Raw genomic sequence first — 20,274 nt, forward strand, 5'->3', positions numbered from 1 at the left:
TTTGTACGAATCGATGAAGCGTAATTTTACATGATTTTTCCATGATTTTCTTTTGTCTTCCTTAAGGTCAACATTTTTCGTAAACGAAATATATTTTTCCTTGGTTATCGGAAGTAATTCGATTTCCCCTTCGAACGCCGTGGCTATATCCTTGATAATGAAATGCGTGTCGTAACCGGATAAATTGTGAAAGACTATGGGAATGTAAAAAGATTCTTTGTAATTTAGATTGCAATTTGAGTGCGCGGGACCCCTATATCGGCCGGTCAAATGACAATGATCGCGTACACGCATATCGTCTTCTTGCGTAAACAATTTTTCACATATATGACAATGCGTTGCACTATGAAATTTTTCCCACTCTTCGGATGTTAAATCTACCATGGGGACATTTGTTGTTAAAATAGTCTTTACACGTAACGCTAAATTTTTAAGTTCTTCGGTGAACCACGAAACGCAATCGGCGCTACGATGAGAATTATAAACGGATAACGAGTTGTCGTACGAACAATGCATATAATACGCTATACTATATACCTTATGATGTTGGTATAAATTTTGCTGTTCTTCCTCCTCCTCCGTCTTGGTCAAAACGCATTCCAAATTGGCATAGATCACAAATGGAAGCCGCTCTTTCCTCGTTGTTGAACTCGAGCCACTTGTCATTGTCGCTCGGCAATCGGATAGCGCATTCGTTCATCTCCCCGCAGTCGATCATGTGTGACTGCAACTTGTCCTCCGATCCGAAATAGTGCAAGCATCTGTAAAAGAATATTTAAATTAAAGATTTATGCAATGCATTATATATTTTATAATTACATAAACTATTAAAATTATACGTACCGATCACAGATATATTTTTGATTCTTGTGTTTGCTCAACTGTGAACTGACAAGTCGGGAGAGATTCTTGATGCACGCGAAATGTCCGACGCTGTTACCGTCTTCCACGTACAACAAGTTGACGTGCTTATCTCGTTTCTGCTCCGAAAGACGTATCGGAACAATGCTGTTCTCTTTCTCGATGCTGTACATGTTGATGGAGATATTGTTTGCAAGTTCAAATTTTTTTAGTTGGTTCAATGTCATCGGAAACTCGATATTTTGTACATTTAACACCGTCGTATAGTGGGGATATGAAGATTCCCGTTCCGTATGATTTTCAGCGGGGTACAGAGCGGCGACTACTACCCACGCGAAACACGCATTGTCTCTGGATTGCATGTTAACCACCGCTTTCTTCGCCGTAATTTCTCGCGGCAATTTAATATAACATCCCGCGCGCATAGAATTATATTTATTTACATTAACAGTCAAATTCTGTATTCGCGACAATGCCCAGCCACTATCGCGTTCCTGAAATTCTTCCAACGATGCTAGGGTGGGCTCGATAACGCGACGCTCGTACCACTCGTGTAAATCGGACGTGCGAAAGAGTTCACAGTTTCTCGTATTGATACTTTTATTCGCACGCTTATCACCCGACACAAATTCACCGTTGAATATAGTGTTCACTTTTACACTGTTGTGTGTTTTTATAACGTCTTGCACTTGCTCGAGCACGATGTCTTTGGCATCCTCGAGAAATTGACGAGGTTCGATATAGTTTGCGTTAATCACAGCACCGGTCAGAATACGACTATCGAACGCGGTATCGATCTCTCGCCAAACGAGTCTTTCCGCGTTATTGTCGCCGCTGTAATCACCACCGCTGGGTATAAACTGTCTCTGCAATCGAGTCTTTGCACCTTCGAGTCGCGCGATTTTAGCCACCAGAGACTGTCTACTTCCGATCGAGAGTCGCGGACGCTTGACACGGCTGCGTTCTTCGAGCTGTTTGATAAATTCCTCGCAACGCTGCAGCCATGCAAAATACTCGCCCAAGGTGGCAATTTGGCGGGACTGCTCCACCAGGTCGCGTTCAGTCTGCTCGATGTTTTCCATTTTCTTCCTGTCTTTTTTTCACACTTTTAAAACACTACGTCACAGTTTTCTACGGAGCACTTGCACGTGACTTTTGCACACGATAAGCAATACCGTTCGGTATCTTGAACGATAGAGAGTATATTCATACGTTTATAACGTTGAAAGCATAGGTTTAAGACATCTCCATGAACACAATGCAAAACTTTCATATCATCATCATCGGCATTGTCACAATTTTTTCGGAACATTATTTCATATCTAGGATATTTCCAACGCCTATACTGCGAAGGACGCAAATTGTTCATTATCACCAATTCTACGCGCTTTCCAATATCTATACAAATACTAATGCCCAGAGCTTTGCCGAAACACAGAATCTTCCGTAGAATGCTCGTCGCATGGCAGTAATAGTTATTTCCATAGCTAAATTCTTCTTCTTTCTTGCACTCGTCAAACATTCGTCTGTATATTTTTTCTCGGAAGGAGTAAGACCAGTGATAAGCAGGTTCACGTTGGATACAGACCCTTTGTCCGACAACGTGGTTACTAGTTCGTGATACGCGTAAACCGAGTTCGCGATCGCGTAGAAAATGCACCGGTGATATTCGTTGCACATCAAGTTCGTTATACAAAAATTTTTTTTTACCCTCCAGAATATCGATGATATCCTCTTTACAATAATCAAAATATTCATTTTCAAAATAATCATCATCGACCTCATTATAATTAAAATTATCCATATTAAAATTAATTTTCCGTCTCGCGCACACTTTACACAGTCTTATTCAATGTTTTTTCACAGCGTGCATATTGGGCACATATTGCACGGAAATCTTATATACAAAGGCTTACTACAACTTGAACAGAATCGGCCATCCATCGCATTGAGTGTCTCATTTTTATGCTTTCGAACAGCATACATCATTTGGCTATTCATGCCTTGCAATGCAATTATACACGAAAGACATACAGCTAAAGCACCACCCGTGGAATAATAAAAGTATATGATACAAAATTTTGTACTATGTGCGTTTAGAGCATTAATTTCCGCAACAGACACTATTTTGTTGATATATTCCGTGAAGTTTGAACTGCAGTCACTAATGCAATCACTGTCAGCCGACAACGCGTGATCTTCTTCGTCTACTTCCATTTTTATACATTAATCACACAAATTCTTCCTAATAGAACACCGCTATACAACCGACGTGTCGATGGGCGTTCAAATCACGTACTATGATTTGATGCGCTTCAATCCTCCTTATATATTTCTAGTCCTTTCTTATCTTTGAAACAAAGGCGCGAAGCAGTTGAACATCGGCGCTGTTACGCGTTGCATTCCTTCCGAGAAAAAATCGTTGAAGATGATTCTGGGGGACGTCGTATGTTTATATTGTTTATAAATTCGCGCGACGAGTAATTCAATGCGAGAGAGAGATAAGGATACGTCCAACGGAAAAAAATCTAGAATTACTTATATTGGGGGTGAGGGGGGGGATACCGCGAGAGCTGTTACTTATATTGGGGGTGAGGGGGGGTGAGGGGTGAAGGATGAGGGGGTGTACCGGATAGAGCTATTTTGTTCGCGAAAACATGTCCCGACGCGTTAGGGTATGTAATATAATATTACTTATCATTGCGATAAAATTACTTATCATTGCGATAAAATTACTTATCATTGCGATAACCGGGTATGTAATATAATATTACTTATACTTGCGATAAAACATCCAATTCTCCTTATATATATATTTCATCTAATCCTTTCTTATCTTTGAAACAAAGGCGCGAAGCAGCCGAACATCGGCGCTGATACGCGTTGCATTCCTTCCGAGAAAAAAATCGTTGAAGATGATTCTGGCGCGTTAGGGTATGTAATATATTACTTATCATTGCGATAAAATTACTTATCATTGCGATAACCGGATATGTAATATAATATTACTGCGAGAGAGAGATAAGGATACGTCCAACGGAAAAAATCTAGAATTACTTATATTGGGGGTGAGGGGGTGAGGAGGGAGGTGAGGGGGTACCGCGAGAACTGTTACTTATATTGGGAGAAAAGGGGTCGAGGGGAGCCCCCCCGCGACCCCGTCATTACCCCGCGTGACGTCATTACCCCTCCCCGCGTGACGTCATTACCCCTCCCCGCGTGACGTCATTACCCCCCCCGCGTGGCGTCATTACCCCTCTCCCCCGCGTGGCGTCATTACCCCTCTCCCCCGCGTGACGTCGTTACCCCCTCCCCGCGTGACGTCATTACCCCGCGTGACGTCATTACCCCCCGCGTGACGGCATTACCCCCCCCCCCGCGTGACGGCATTACCCCTCTCCCCGCGTGACGTCATTACCCCCCCGCGTGACGTCATTACCCCTCTCCCCCGCGTGACGTCATTACTCCCCCCCGCGTGACGTCATTACCCCCGCGTGACATCATTATCCCTCCCCCCGGTTCCCCTCGCCCCTCACCCCCCTGAGATCCCTGCGTTAGAACCCGCCTTGTATACCTACTTATGTTGAAAGTGGAGACGCTTCATCTGCCACAAAAACGTATGGAAAGAGAACATCTATGCCAGGAAGTAGAGTAGGTGATGGTAAATCAGCTGTTCCCTCTTCAAGAGCCTTCATGAAATTTGTATTCCTCCAAATGCTACCATCGCTCAATGAACCTGCAAATAGAAACATGACATGTACTTTTATGTAGAATACAACTATATATTTAGATTATGAGATCTATTGCTATAGATACGTACCATACTGCCCAATATCCACCCATGTAAACTTATATTCCGCATCACAAGCAGCCATAAGCACAATACTAAAAAATCCTTTGTAATTGTAAAATTCGGATCCCGACATAGGAGGAGCTTTGATGCGAACGTGTTTCCCATCAATGGCACCGACGCAATTAGGGAATTGCCATTTATCCATGAAGCCCTCTGCTACTCTATTCCATAAATTTGTATCCAAAGTTGGGAGGAAAATTGATTGTAGTGCCTCCCAAATTGCTTGACAGGTCTCAGGAATTATTTTGTATACTGTTGATCTTCCTATGCGAAACTCTGTGTGTTTACTTAAAACAGAATCTCCTTGCGCTAAATATCTGCAAAAATAACATAATGATATACACACACAACTAATGTTACATATTGCATTATAAAATAATTTCAGACTTTGCGTACTTACAAGAGTGTCACCTGCAAACGCAATTTGGGATCCAATGGAGTTCTTCTGCTTCGCTTCTGTAATTTAGCTTGCACTTGACTAAGCAACCAGTTAAAATGCTCTGGCCACATCCGAAAATTATTAAAAAATTCTTCATGGTCTTGCGTCTCCATTTCCTTCAGAAGATTTGTCTGATAACCTTGTTGAACTTTAGGTCTATTTATGGGACGAATCCACCACCTTCTTCTTTTACAATTCCTTTGTCTTTGTTTTTGTCGTTTCCATTCTAATATTAATTGATGGTGCCATGCAATGACTAATATACTTGCCAATATTAATTCATTAAACTTCATTTCATAATATAACCTTTTTATTCATTACAGTGTCAAGGTAAATAATCTCGAATCTCTCACACACTCGATGCAATTTTCCTCTTGCGTTCTGATTGGCTCTTAATTCTTTCTACTCCATCGTATTGTAGACGGGACCAGCGTAAGCATCTTCACGCCAAAACTCTTACTTCTACTCTTACTCCTTACTCCGTCTATTGTAGATCGGGCCTAGTGCGAAATGGAAAAGAACCATTCGCTTACGTCTTACTCCACCGTCCACTCCACCAATATTACTTCCATCGTAGACGGTCCTTAAAAGAAAAAATAAATTTCGGACCGTGTTAGTATCAGTTCTTTATATACACTTTATGACGAAAAGTTGAATACGAGTTAGCTAATTTGATGCAGCGCCGCATAGCGGCAAAGCGAGGAAGCACATTCTATATACATATGTACTATTACATATTTAGAAACATACAGATATAATCTTTTTTTTAGCAAACTTTTTTATCTTTCTGAAAGATTTCAGAAATATTGCAAATACAATATTATATAAAATATAAATATAAATATAAATATTATAATATTATAATATAAATATTATAAATATTATAAAAAACATGATGCAGGTATATTTCTGAAATATTTCAGATACAAAATTACAATTGAAAAATTTTAATAAAATATCTATTAACATTACAATATTACCGAGTCGTTGAATGATTAATCATAATTTCAATAGAAATATCCACATGAAACCCTAATAGCACAAAACATTGGCAAAATATTGGTATGCCATGGCTCAATATTGGTTATATTGGAAATGTCTTGGCCAACATTTCCCAATGCAAACTAATATTGGTTGTTAACAAAATGCAAGTGTTCTGCCAATATTGCAGTGCTCATGATGACCAATATTGGCTACTAAATAAATATAAATGTGTTGCCAATATGGTTGCATCCATTATAATACCAATATTAGTTATGAAGTAAATGTAAATGTGTGCCAATATTGCACGTTCACATATTATATGTGAGCTTCGCGCGTCGCCACTAGGTGACGAAAAGGAAAACATCTAACCCGAGAGTGGGACTCCATCTAAAGCAGTATATAAGGCCGCGGCACAGGTCCCACGAGCAGGGATGCAAGATTGTCTCCGCAAGCAACATGCCACGCGTAGTGGAGAGGGTAACGGAGATGTGAGCGTAAGCGTACGTGTGAGCTCGGCGCTTCGGCGAGCTTCGGATAAAAAGAGGACAGAATACAGTTTTCTGTCTCCTTCTTACCAAGCAGGCAACGAAAGCGACGCGCAATGCGGGACGCTGCTCGCTCTTCGATATCTCAATATGTTTCTCTCTCACAGCTTTTCTTTATGTTTTATATTTTTGTTATAAATATATATAAATATGTACATAAACGTAGGGAGATCGGCCGCGAACGTGTATTGAGGTGACAGGTGTGGAGGTGTGGGCCGATAGGAGAAGGAAAAAAGAATGATTGGAGGAAGAGTTGAGAGCTGGGAGCGGGGGAAGAGGAGGAGGTAGACCGGGGGAGCGGATGGAGGTGGAGGCGGAGTTGGAGAAAGAAGGGTTAAAGAGTTTTTTGAGTGAGAAGATATATGGAAAAGTGCTGAGTTGGGAAACGGAAGATGGAGGGAGAGGCGTGAAGAGTGATGGAGAAGGAAGTGAAGATGGCGCGGGAGGCAGAAGGAAGGAGAGAGAGATACAGTAAGGTGGAGAGTGGAGATGGCGCCAGAGGCTGGAGTAAGGAGGCAAGTGACAGATGGATGGCGCCAGGGGTGCGTTGAAGGAAGCGAGGGATAGAGAGACGGGGAATCGATGCACAGATCGATTGTGGTGACGAAGAATTTTGGGAGTGCCGGCAGGGAAGGAAAAGTAAAGAACGGACAGCAGAATGGAGTGCGGAGAACTGGTGGAAGAGGTCAAGGAGCTGAAGAAGGTGATGGTGGAGTTGGTTCTGGTGATGAGGAGATTGGTAAGGGGATTAGAGAAGAGAGGGGAGGTCGATAGGGAAAGTGAAGGAGCGGAGGTTAGGAAGGAGAAGGAAGGCGCAGGAGAAGAGGGCAAAGAAGAGGATGAAAGGAGAGAAAAGGAAGATGGGGGTAGAAAAGAAGGTTGGAAGGTGAAGGGGTTAAAGTTAAAGAAGGGGAATGCAATAGTGGGGAGGAAGGAGACGAGAGAGAAGAAGGAGGAAGGGGAAAGGGTGGAGGGTGGAGAGAGGAAGAGCAAGTGGAGTAAGGGCGAGGAAGGCAGAAGAGGAGTAGATGAGGAGGAAGAAAAGGAGAAGGCAGGGGATGGAGAAGGGAGAGAAAGGAAGCAGGGGGTGAAGAAGCGGATGGAGGAGATAGGCGGGAAAGTGGAAGGACGGGGGGAGGATAGGAAGGTGGAGGAGATAGGGGAAGGAAAGGGAAATAAAACAGAAGGGAGGAAGGGGACAAGAGAGAAGAAGGAGGAAGGAAGGGGGGAGATAGATGGGGAGAGGAGGGGCAGGTGGAGTGGTAGAGTGGACGACAGTGGAGTAGAGGTGGTGGAGGAAAAGAAGAAGGTGAAGGAGGAAGAGGGGAAAGAAGGGAAGCGGGGGGAAGAGGTAGGTAGGGAAAAGAAGGGACGGGGGGTAGAGAGGGAAAGGGAGAGTGGAGGAGAAGAGAGTATAGAAGATGAGGAAAGGGAAGAGGAGTGGTGAAGGATGGTGGAAGAGGAACGGGAGGAAAGAAGGAAGAAGAGGAAGGATGAGGGGGGAGAAGGACAGAGGAAAGGAGAGGATTTAGGAGAGGAGGGCAGGGGTACAACAGGAGGGGAAATGTGGAGAAAGTTTGAGGAGAGGAGGGAGAGAGTGAGAAAGGAGAGAGAGAGAAGGGAGTTGGAGAGGAGGGAGAGAATGAGAGAAGGAGAGAAGGAGAAGAGGAGAGAAAGAAGGAGGAATGGAAGAGGGTGATAGAAGGGATCATGATGGAGGAATTGGGGAGAAGGGTGGAAATTGGGGAAATTAGTGAGAGGAGGGGGAACGTAGGTATAGTATTAATTGTGAGGATGAGGAGGACGGAAGAGAAGAAGGAATTGCTAGAAAGGGGATGGGAGATAAGGAGGAATTGGGGGTGGGGGGTAGACGAGGACTTGACGTTGGAGGAGAGGAGGGTAAGGTGGAAGCTGGTGGAGAGGGCAAGGACAGAGAGGGCGAGGGGGAGGATGGTGGTAGTCACAAATAGAAGGATATGGATAGATGGGAAGACTTGGGGATGGGATGTGGAGAAAGATAGGTGGCATGAGGAGATGGAGGAAACAGAGGATGAAAGCGATGAGTAGAAAGAAGGGGGGAAGGGAAAGAGGGTGAGGAAGGTAGGAAATGGAGAAAGGGAAGGGTAGGAGGAGGAAGGGGGGATGAATAGGGATAGGGAGAAGAGTATAGGGACGGAAGAAGAAGGGTAGGAAGGGATAGGAGGGAAGGCTGAAGGGAAAGGGTGGAAAGGGAGGGTGTAGAGGGGAGGAGTTGATAGCCTCTGTTTTTTGTTTTTTGTATGTTGGATTAATTTTGGTTCGGTCTAGTCTGTACAGCCATTTCTGATGCCGGAAGGAAAAGGAAGGAGAGGATAAGAGCGAAAGGAAAAGTACGAGGGAGGAAGAGAGGCTGGACGGAGGAAACAAGGGACAGGAGAAAAGAGAGAAGAGGGAGAGGTGCAGAGGAAGCAGTCAACCACAAGAAGGAAACAAAGGCGGGAGAAGGAGGGTCTGGAGCCAGGCGGGTGATAGGGGGGACGAGGGAGGGAGGTCAAGGAGGGGGAGGATGCGTAGGGTGGGTGAGGGTATTGTAGTCTGTAATGGTCGCAAAATGGCCAGGTCGAGGGGAAGAAGTGGTATAGTTTTGTTAAAGGTTCGGGAACGCTCCTTGTAAAAGCGCCTTGTAATCCCCAAGGGGCGACAATAAACTATCAATCAATATGTACATAAACGTATAATATATCTATAATATATATATTACATATATATACACACACATACACACACGTTTTGTAATATATTAAATATAATTAATTTTTTTATATATTTAAAATATGAAATTAAGAAAAATAATGAGTGCCGATTTTCCACACCACCCATGAGGTATCACCAATGGCGCGTTAGGTTTTTTATGTGGACCTTCGCCTGGAGCCCTATTATACCACATTGCATTGTATTATATTTTACAAGTATGGTGTCTGTTAGACAGACAGACAGACAGACAGACAGACATACAGATACACACACACACACACACACAAGATGTTTTTCATATTCTTGCTTTCTTCAAGTGTGGTGTCTGTTATACAGGACAAGATATTTTTTATATTCTTGCTTCTTACAAGTATGGTGTCTGTTAGACAGACAAGATGCTTTTTACAAGCGTATATAATGTCTTTAATAAATTTACTATTTATGAGATGAGAGGCCAGCTACGTCAGTATCTGCAGCATGTAACCTTAAACTATTTTTATTTTTCTTAGTAGCGGTAGCATATAATTTATCCGCTGACATAAGAGATAAATGCTTTTTGTCAATTTTCATTTTTATAGCTGTTTCGCCCCTCGTTTTTAATGCCGATTTAAATACACAAATAGCATTAACAGTAGTTGACGAAAACTTGTTATGGTTTTTCGTTTTTAAATTATTTAAGAGAAAACATTCTTTCTGGATCGGCATTTGAATTTGGAAGAGATCTTATAGTACTTATAACATTTGTTAAATTAGGATATTTAGTAAAATTATTGTGTCGATTTTGTAAAATTTTTTTCCACATGCTGTCGAAATTTAATTTAGAAAAGCTTTGTTTTTCTTCCATTGTAAAATCTAATGGTAAAGCAATCCATTCTTTTTTTAAACCATTTTCATCAAAACCGCCAATCGTTTTAGCTATAAAAGAAACATCATTGAATGATGTTTCTCTATTATTATCAAATAAAGTTATGTATGGTCGAAAAACTTGTAACTTTGATAAAAACATGTTATTTATAAGTAATCTTTTACGAATTTCTTCCGCAGCAGTCACATGAAATGTTAAACAGTTCTCTTGAACAATTCTAACTATGTTTATGTGACCTTTAAGTGTTAATTCGTTTAGATATTCTTCACATTCTGATCCCAAAATAATTTCACTTATAACTTTTTGATTTTCTTTTGGAGTGAGAATATAATATTTGTAGAAAATGGTTTTAAATATTCTTCTTTTAAAAAATTTCGACAGATTTGGAAAAGAGTTTCTAGATTTTGGATGTAATAAATGTAATGTTGACGTTCAGTCCAAATCCGTTTATCGCCGTCCTTTCATGTACTGAGAATGAGGCACACTCGGCATTTGTTCATTTGTTTATATACGTGCCTTGTGAAACCTTGGTGTTCAAGAAACTATCACGATCCCGATTGTGAGTTATTATTTAAAATTTCTATATATCTTTATCCTTTTGACTCTTTGGTCCATATTCTGAATCCTCTTTTATCGATAAAAGTGCCTCTAAAAGTGGCTCACAGCCAATCAGAAGGCTTATAAGCCACTTTTAAAGGCACTTTTATCAATAAAAGAGGATTCAGAATATGGACCTTTATCTTCTTTTATTCACTCTTCTTTAATTCTTTGTTTCTGCCTATTTTTTATTTCATAAAAATGTGCGATGAATTAAAAAAAATCTAAGCGAAACTTTACAGAGTATTGGCTCAATGATGAGCGAATTAAATGTTGGATACGCAAAGTATCTTTTGATGAGAGCTTGTATTATTGTACAATATGTAATAAAAATATTTCGTGCAATACACATGTTTTGAGACATGCGAATTCTGCGACATAAAAATAATATTAAAGAAAATACTTCATCTTTAAATACTGATAATAAAAATTCAGATAAAAAAACATCAGAAAAATGTAAATTTCAAGAACAATGGCTAGATATTGAATTATTTAAGTCATGGATACGCAAAGTGTCACATGACATAAATTTATTCTTTTGTTCATTTTGTGATAAATCCATGGTTGCTGATTTATCGAAAATTTATCGTCACGCAGAATCCAAAGCACATATAGAAATATGTAAAATTAAAACAAAGAATATAACGAACGAAAATATAAACGTAGTAGATGATTAATTTTTGTCGTTTAAAGAGCGAAAGAAAATAGCAGAAATTCGGTATGCTGCATTAATTGCTGATAAAAATATTTCGCATCAAACGGCAAAAGAAATCCTCAGTTTTTTTCAATATAGGAGAAGATCCTAATGTGTTAAAAAGCATAAGCATGAGCCGAACAAAATGTAAATACATTATTACAAATGTTTTGTGCCCGGTTGAAACAGATCGAGTCGTCAATAAGCTTCAAAATACAAAATTTACAATTTTTATTGACGAAACATCTGATGTAACAAATAATAAATGGATGACTTTTCTTGTTCGATACGTTGATCCAGAGACATTAGATATTCGCTCACAATTAGTTAAATTAATCGATATTGATGCCAAAGATTCAAGCGCAGAAAAGTTGTTTGAGACATTTAAATGTGAAATGTGGAAATTACAGATACTGTTTTTAAATATCGTAGCCTTATCATGCGATAATGCATCTGTTATGACAGGAAAACATTTATCGTTTAAAAAAAAATTGGAAGAAATATGTCCACATTTATTAACATTTTCATGCCCATGCCATTCTTCTGCATTAGCAGCGCATGCTGCTTGTTCTAAAATGCCTGCATATTGCGAGGAATTTCTAAAAAAAATTGCTACTTATCTCAATAGCAGTCCAAAACGTACGGCTATTTTTCGAGAATTTTGTGAGTGTTTCCAAGAAACAAATCGCAAAATATTGAAATTATGTGATACACGCTGGTTTTCGCACTATTTATGCATCGAAAGGCTTCTTGAATCTTGAGATACAATTAAATACTTTCTTACTGAAATGGTTGTAAGTGAAAAAACAAATTCTGGAGAATATCTATTGTCTATGATGGACAACGTAGAGATGAAAGCTTATTCCCTGTTTTTAAAATACGTTTTAAATTTCTTTAATGCATTTAATGTATTCTTTCAAGCATTAGAAACAAGGATTCATTTATTACATCCAAAATCTAGAAACTTTCTTTTCCAAATCTGTCGAAATTTTTTAAAAGAAGAATATTTAAAACCATTTTCTACAAATATTACATTCTCACTAAAAGAAAATCAAAAAGTTATAAATGAAATTATTTTGGGATCAGAATGTGAAGAATATCTAAACGAATTAACACTTAAAGGTCACATAAACATAGTTAGAATTGTTCAAGAGAACTGTTTAACATTTCATGTGACTGCTGCGGAAGAAATTCGTAAAAGATTACTTATAAATAACATGTTTTTATCAAAGTTACAAGTTTTTCGACCATACATAACTTTATTTGATAATAATAGAGAAACATCATTCAATGATGTTTCTTTTATAGCTAAAACTATTGGCGGTTTTGATGAAAATGGTTTAAAAAAAGAATGGATTGCTTTACCATTAGATTTTACAATGGAAGAAAAACAAAGCTTTTCTAAATTAAATTTCGACAGCATGTGGAAAAAAATTTTACAAAATCGACACAATAATTTTACTAAATATCCTAATTTAACAAATGTTATAAGTACTATAAGATCTCTTCCAAATTCAAATGCCGATCCAGAAAGAATGTTTTCTCTTAAATAATTTAAAAACGAAAAACCGTAACAAGTTTTCGTCAACTACTGTTAATGCTATTTGTGTATTTAAATCGGCATTAAAAACGAGGGGCGAAACAGCTATAAAAATGAAAATTGACAAAAAGCATTTATCTCTTATGTCAGCGGATAAATTATATGCTACCGCTACTAAGAAAAATAAAAGTAGTTTAAGGTTACATGCTGCAGATACTGACGTAGCTGGCCCCTCATCTCATAAATAGTAAATTTATTAAAGACATTACGCTTGTAAAAAGCATCTTGTCTGTCTAACAGACACCATACTTGTAAGAAGCAAGAATATGAAAAACATCTTGTGTGTGTGTGTGTGTGTGTGTGTGTGTGTGTGTGTGTCTGCCTGTCTGTCTGTCTGTCTGTCTGTCTAACAGACACCATACTTGTAAAATATAATACAATGCAATGTGGTATAATAGGGCTCCAGGCGAAGGTCCACATAAAAAAACCTAACGCGCCATTGGTGATACCTCATGGGTGGTGTGGAAAATCGGCACTCATTATTTTTCTTAATTTCATATTTTAGATATATAAAAAAATTAATTATATTTAATATATTACAAAACGTGTGTATATGTGTGTGTATATATATTATTGATATATTATACGTTTATGTATGTACATATTTATATATATTTGTAACAAAAATATAAAACATAAAGAAAAGCTGTGAGAGAGAAACATATTGAGATTATCTCAATGAGATATCGAAGAGCGAACAGCGTCCCGCGTCGCGCGTCGCCCGTCGCTTTCGTTGCCTGCTTGGTAAGAAAGAGACAGAAAACTGTATTCTGTCCTCTTCTTCTATCCGAAGCTCGCCGAAGCGCCGAGCTCACACGTACGCTTACGCTCACATCTCCGTTACCCTCTGCACTACGCGTGGCATGTTGCTTGCGGAGACAATCTTGCATCCCTGCCCGGATGCACTGGTCGTGCCGGTTTATATACTCGGCCGGGGATTCCCTTACCTGGCGGGTCGCTCAGGTGGGATACGACTGCGAGAGAGATGCAAATAGTCGGGCAAACGAGTGAGCGAGGCAGCATGCGCAAGCGGTAAGAGCAAGCTAGAGACCCTCTAATAAGAGTCGCGAAATAAGGAATCCAATTTTGATTGGTGGCGACATTTTTCAGCAAAAACCAGAAGTAGCCATGGCGCGAAATTTAATTTCTAAAGTATTGTATTGAATTGTTACAGTCTGGCGCAAAACAACCAGTCATTTTATAAATTTTGAAGTACGTTAATAATATAATCTTCCTGTACAGACAACTGTTTAGATGCACATGTGTTTCTAGGTTAATGTGTCATGTCAAACATGACACATAATAATGATGTAATGGTGTTCACAGTTGTATTATATTAGCCATGGTTCCGGTTTTTGCTGAAAAATGGCGTTGTCGACCTAACTTTACCGTGTCATTTCGCGACTCTTATTAGAGGGTCTCTAGAGCAAGCGAGAAAGCGAGCGTGCGAGCGAAACAGCAAGCGAGCGTATACGGTTGCAAGCGAGATAGATAGTGCGTATCAGGAAGATAGCGGGTGAGAAAGATAAGCAAAGCGAGTAAGGTCAAATATAGATATATTTATTTTACAAAAGACAAAAACCGAATTAGTAACGGTGCGTAAACGCATTGTTACATCATTATTATCACATAATGCATTTGCAATTCGTTCTATTGCGCTGGTACACGTGTTACAATCGTTCCTTTCTTTTCTTTTTTTTCGAGATTCATGATCTAAAAAAAACATATGTTATAAACACTAATTACTTTCTTTTAATACTTGCATGTACAATGCCATGGAATATTTTATTATTAATATACATACTTGGTCCAATGTTTTCTACGTTTTCGCCGTTATCTTCAAGATCATTATTCATTTGGTCTTCGATGTTACTTACTGTGCTATAAAAATTTAAAAAAAATTATCATTCTAAATTATACTTAAATATATAATACCTGTAAAGCCGGGAGCACACATTTTTCCATAACACATTATGAATAATGAATAAGGAAATGAGCCAATTAGAATCTTTTATTTTTATCTCGGGGTAAAAATAAAAGATTCTAATATTAGTTCATTTCCTCTTTACGCATTATGAATTATGCGGTATGAAAAAGTGTGTGCTCCCGATTTAATATTTATATAAAACAATTTTTACGTTTTCAGCAAGCAAGAATCTCGCATAAATTCCATTGAATCATAATGAGCCCATTTCTTTCCACTCTCTTTTCTGGCAGATCCACTAGCACAACTTTCCGATTTGATTATTCGTCGGTACGTGTCATAAAGACTTTTAAATTTTGCTTTTGCTTCATCGGCCGTAATCTTTCCATTCAAGGCATTCGCCACTTCCTGCCACAAATTTTTTACAATTCTTATGTTTCGTTGTGGTAGCGGAAGTTTATAGTTCCAAAGAGGTTCTCGTAACTGAACTTCTAAAATAAGAGTTTCTTCATCGTCGTGATTCAGTTTGGCCCTTATGTCTTCATTTGAATTTCTTTGGGATTTCTTTGAAGTATTTTGCACCTCAGATAATACTCCTTTCCGCATTGACGTAATGGAATCTATTGTATACTACAAAATTTAAATACATTATAAACAATAAAAAAATTGTTTTACATTATTATCATGGACGAGTTTCTTAATTCATTGATTGATCAATCGCAAGATGCGCAAATACAGCAAAATGTTTTATTTGCAACATTTGCGTATCATGCGATTGATCAATTGATGAATTAAAAAACTCGCCCCATATATGCATATAATTCTCATATTAATTACTTGTCTTCTTTTCCTGCAATCGCGTCGCTACTACTTGTTTTTCGTTGTTCGGCATTATGCTTTTTCTAATTATGGTCACTCCATCATCTGCAAAATATAATTTAAAAACATTTAGCTTTATTTTAAATATAATAATAGTAATAAATTATATAGTATATAGTAATAAATATAATAATAATAATAAATTTACCTAATAAAGGATAAAAATAAAACGTCTGAGGATCGGTTGTGTATTGTGTATATTCTTCGAGGCAAGAATGATTTGTGATTTCTGATTGATCGCAGATCGTTTCACATATTCCACATGTTTGTACTAAGGATACATCCTGAAAAATACGAAATTTAATTAATATTACAAATAATTATATTTATATTTTATTTTATATTTATATTTTATTATTATATTTATATTTATATTATACAAATATTTCTATTTATTTATTTCAACATTTATATTTTATTTATTTTATTTATTTTTTATAAATATATTGTTTTAATTATATAATCATAATTTTTTAAATATTTCTAACCTCAAAATCTTTAGCGAATAAAAATCATCAGAAATTACACATCTTCAGAATTTATATTTCTTATATATATCTGTAAAATATTACTGCTAAAGATATTACTTGAAAATATTTTACGTACTTCATCAAAATCCATTTTTGTATTGGGATGCTCAACGACGATTCAGCGACGACGCTAGATATTGAACAAATCCAACTTTATTTCTTTGACGCTAGCATCATAGGGAAATCACGTGATACCCCTTGACCAATGATGCCAGAACGTATACGCTGGCAACCGGCAACAGTGAGTGGAGGGAGTAACAGACATGTATGCGTAAGCGTACGTGTGAGCTCGGCGCTTCGGCTAGCTTCGAATAGTAGAAAAGGACAGAATACAGTTTTCTGTCTCCTTCCTACTAAGCTGGCAACGGACGGGCGACGCTGCCCGCTTCTCGCTATCTCGATACGTGCGGCAGCGTTAAATGTTTTCCCTTACAGCTTTTTATATCATATATTTTTTATAACTGATAAATATATTATACATTTATCAGTTGTAAGAAAATATCGATATATTTTTTTCATATAAAAAATTAAATCGTATAATTCTTATAAACGAATATTGAATGCGTATACTATATATATTAATATAAACGAATTGTGAACATACACACACACACACACACACACACACACACACACACACACACACACATACACACACACACACACACACATATATATATATATATATATATATATATATATATATATATGTTCTATATGTATATACAGGCTGATTCTAAATAACTTTATGCTTTTGCAAAAACATAATCTTGACCGAATTCTAAGACGATTTTTCCTTTGGCAAAATTTCGTTCGAAGCTTAGTTTTTGAATTATTAAAGAAAGTAGTTAACGTATGACAGGTCGAATACAAGAGGCAGGCAAGGGTGGCGCGATTCACCGTCAGACGCGGGTGCTTACGCGGGGCGCCTGCTGCGATCAGCTGGTCGCTATACACATACAGACACACATGCGAACACATACATTCTCTCTCTGTCTGTCTGTCTGTCTGTCTCTCTCTCTCTCTCTCTCTCTCTCATTCGCTCACTCACCTGTAATTTTTTTTCTTTTTTTTTTACGAGAGAGGGGAAAATGCATTTTATGCATACCCACCGGCCGATCCAGTGAGTTATGTGGGACTCGAGTACCAAGTCGAATTACCAACTCGGTACTCCCTACCCACTAAAAACCCCTCTCTTTTCACGAATTTCCTTTGACACACTGTCCCTCTGACTTCCCGAGATCTGTTTTCACATAACGTCAAAAAATAGTTATTATTATCTTGTTCGATGACTTTTGATGTATTGCTGTAATTGCTTGAAGGAGAAATGAATTTTTCGATAGATCTAATTAATTTTCTAATTAATAATCTTAAATAAATATTTAATATTAATATTTTATATGATAATAGTGAAAGTAATAAATATTTTAAAAACACTTATTTAATCTAATTAATTTTTAAATAGATATCATACGATGTATGGATATCACACACATTTATGATAATAATAATATTAATATGTTAAATGTTTATTATGTTTACCGCATTCTTCAATCGAACACATGATCGCGTTCGATAGCGCCAGTAGTACCTTAACCTACCGCAACCTACCATGACAAAAAACTGCTTGCAGTCGCCGAGTAATTATCGTCGCATTGTCGCGTCGTCGCGTAGTAACGTGTCCGCGCGTGTTTCTTTCATTGAATGATTTTTAATCGCCAACAGTTATTATTCGACAGTGATTAATAGTGATTAGTGATAGAGTCATTAGTAAATTTCTCGTCTCATCGAGTGAGTAAATAAATGTGATTACGTTAAAGTTTATAAAAGAATACAGTTCATGAAAGAAGAAAAACTTTCGGTTAATAATTTAGTGTGGATTTCTTGTCTTTTGCAACGTGATATCTACGTTAAATTTGAGAACGTACGATCTATTGGAAAATTCATTTCTCCTTCAAGCAATTACAGCAATACATCAAAAGTCATCGAACAAGGTAATAATAACTATTTTTTGACGTTATGTGAAAACAGATCTCGGGAAGTCAGAGGGACAGTGTGTCAAAGGAAATTCGCGAAAAGAGAGGGGTTTTTAGTGGGTAGAGAGTACCGAGTTGGTAATTCGACTTGGTACTCGAGTCCCACATAACTCACTGGATCGACCGGTGGGTATGCATAAAATGCATTTTCCCCTCTCTCGTAAAAAAAAAAAAGAAAAAAAATTACAGGTGAGTGAGCGAATGAGAGAGAGAGAGAGAGAGAGACAGACAGACAGACAGACAGAGAGAGAATGTATGTGTTCGCATGTGTGTCTGTATGTGTATAGCGACCAGCTGATCGCAGCAGGCGCCCCGCGTAAGCACCCGCGTCCACGGTCTTACATACAGGTCTGGAAACTCCGGTGGTGGGGGAGGTCTCACTTAGTGTGTCCGTTTTTCGGGAGTTCACAGTTTGCCTGCTAGGTTCGCTGCGATCTAGAAGTCGCATTTAGACGTATGTTAGAGAGAGAACGACTACTGCCGTCTATCTCTGTCTCTCTCGCTCGTATTGCGACTTCTAATCGAAAAACGGACACACTAAGTGAGACCTCCCCCACCACTAAAAAAGGCCTGAGTTTCCAGACCTGTATGTAAGACCGTGCCCGCGTCTGACGGTGAATCGCGCCACCCTTGCCTGCCTCTTGTATTCGACCCGTCATACGTTAACTACTTCCTTTAATAATTCAAAAACTAAGCTTCGGACGAAATTTTGCCAAAGGAAAAATCGTCTTAGAATTCGGTCAAGATTATGTTTTTGCAAAAGCATAAAGTTATTTAGAATCACCCTGTATATATATATTAATACAAACGAATGTTACGAACACATGTGTTGAGCACGTTTGTCGAAAATGGTTTTACTTTTCCTATTTTTATGAATTAAATTAAATTTCATTATAAAATTTGTATTATATAATAAAATGTAATTTATGATGTTATAATGTTATATGCAAAATGATAAATATTAATTTGAAAATTCATTAATTTTTTAATTCCTCTTTTTCATATACATATATATATATATATATATATATATATATATATATATATATATATAATTCAATATATATATTATATTTATATTTATATACATACACACACACACACACACACACACACACACACACATATATATATATATATATATATACACATTCAATATTCGTTTATAAGAATTGTATGATTTAATTTTTTATATAAAACAATGTGGAGGATATTTTCTTACAACTAGTAAGTACATAGTATATTTATCAGTTATAAAAAATATCTAATATAAAAAAGTGTAAGAGAAAAATGTTTAATACCGCCCGTATCGAGATATCGAGAAGCGAGCACCGTTATCCGTCACCACGACGGGCGACGTGACAGCATTAAATATTTATTTACAGTCTTTTTATATTAAATATAATGTATAACTATTTATGTATTATATTTTATATTATATTATAGATAGTAAATATATATAATATATAATATTATATTTATATAGTCTGCGTATATAATCGAAATTATTAAAAGATTTTTTGTTTACGTAGAAATATATTGATGACTAAAAAGATTATCCGTTTAGAAACAATAAGAGAAAAGTATCGTAAATATATAATAAGCTAATATAATTAGAATTAATCAATCCCTAATAAGAATATAGAGAAAAAAGGTAACAATTTCATACAAGTATCTTAATATTACAAAGCAATATAATAATGAATGGTGATTTTCCACACCACCCATGAGGTA

The 20,274-nt window shown here is 37.6% G+C and overlaps 1 protein-coding gene across 1 annotated transcript; it reads right to left on the reverse strand.

The window, feature by feature from the left end:
• Positions 1 to 662: 662 nt before the first annotated feature.
• Positions 663 to 1,958, reverse strand: LOC145976304 (uncharacterized; the record flags this gene model as incomplete). The annotated part of the gene is made up of 2 exons (XM_083107370.1): positions 663 to 761; positions 894 to 1,958. Coding segments are annotated over 2 exons (1,164 nt in total), but the record flags the coding sequence as incomplete, so codon positions are not given.
• Between the last annotated feature and the right edge of the window lie 18,316 nt (positions 1,959 to 20,274).

This window comes from Camponotus vicinus, unplaced genomic scaffold (genome assembly GCF_025532165.1).
Source record: "Camponotus vicinus isolate PSW18456_S1 unplaced genomic scaffold, iyCamVici1.0 SCAF_8, whole genome shotgun sequence".
NCBI classification, from domain to species: Eukaryota; Metazoa; Arthropoda; class Insecta; order Hymenoptera; family Formicidae; genus Camponotus; species Camponotus vicinus.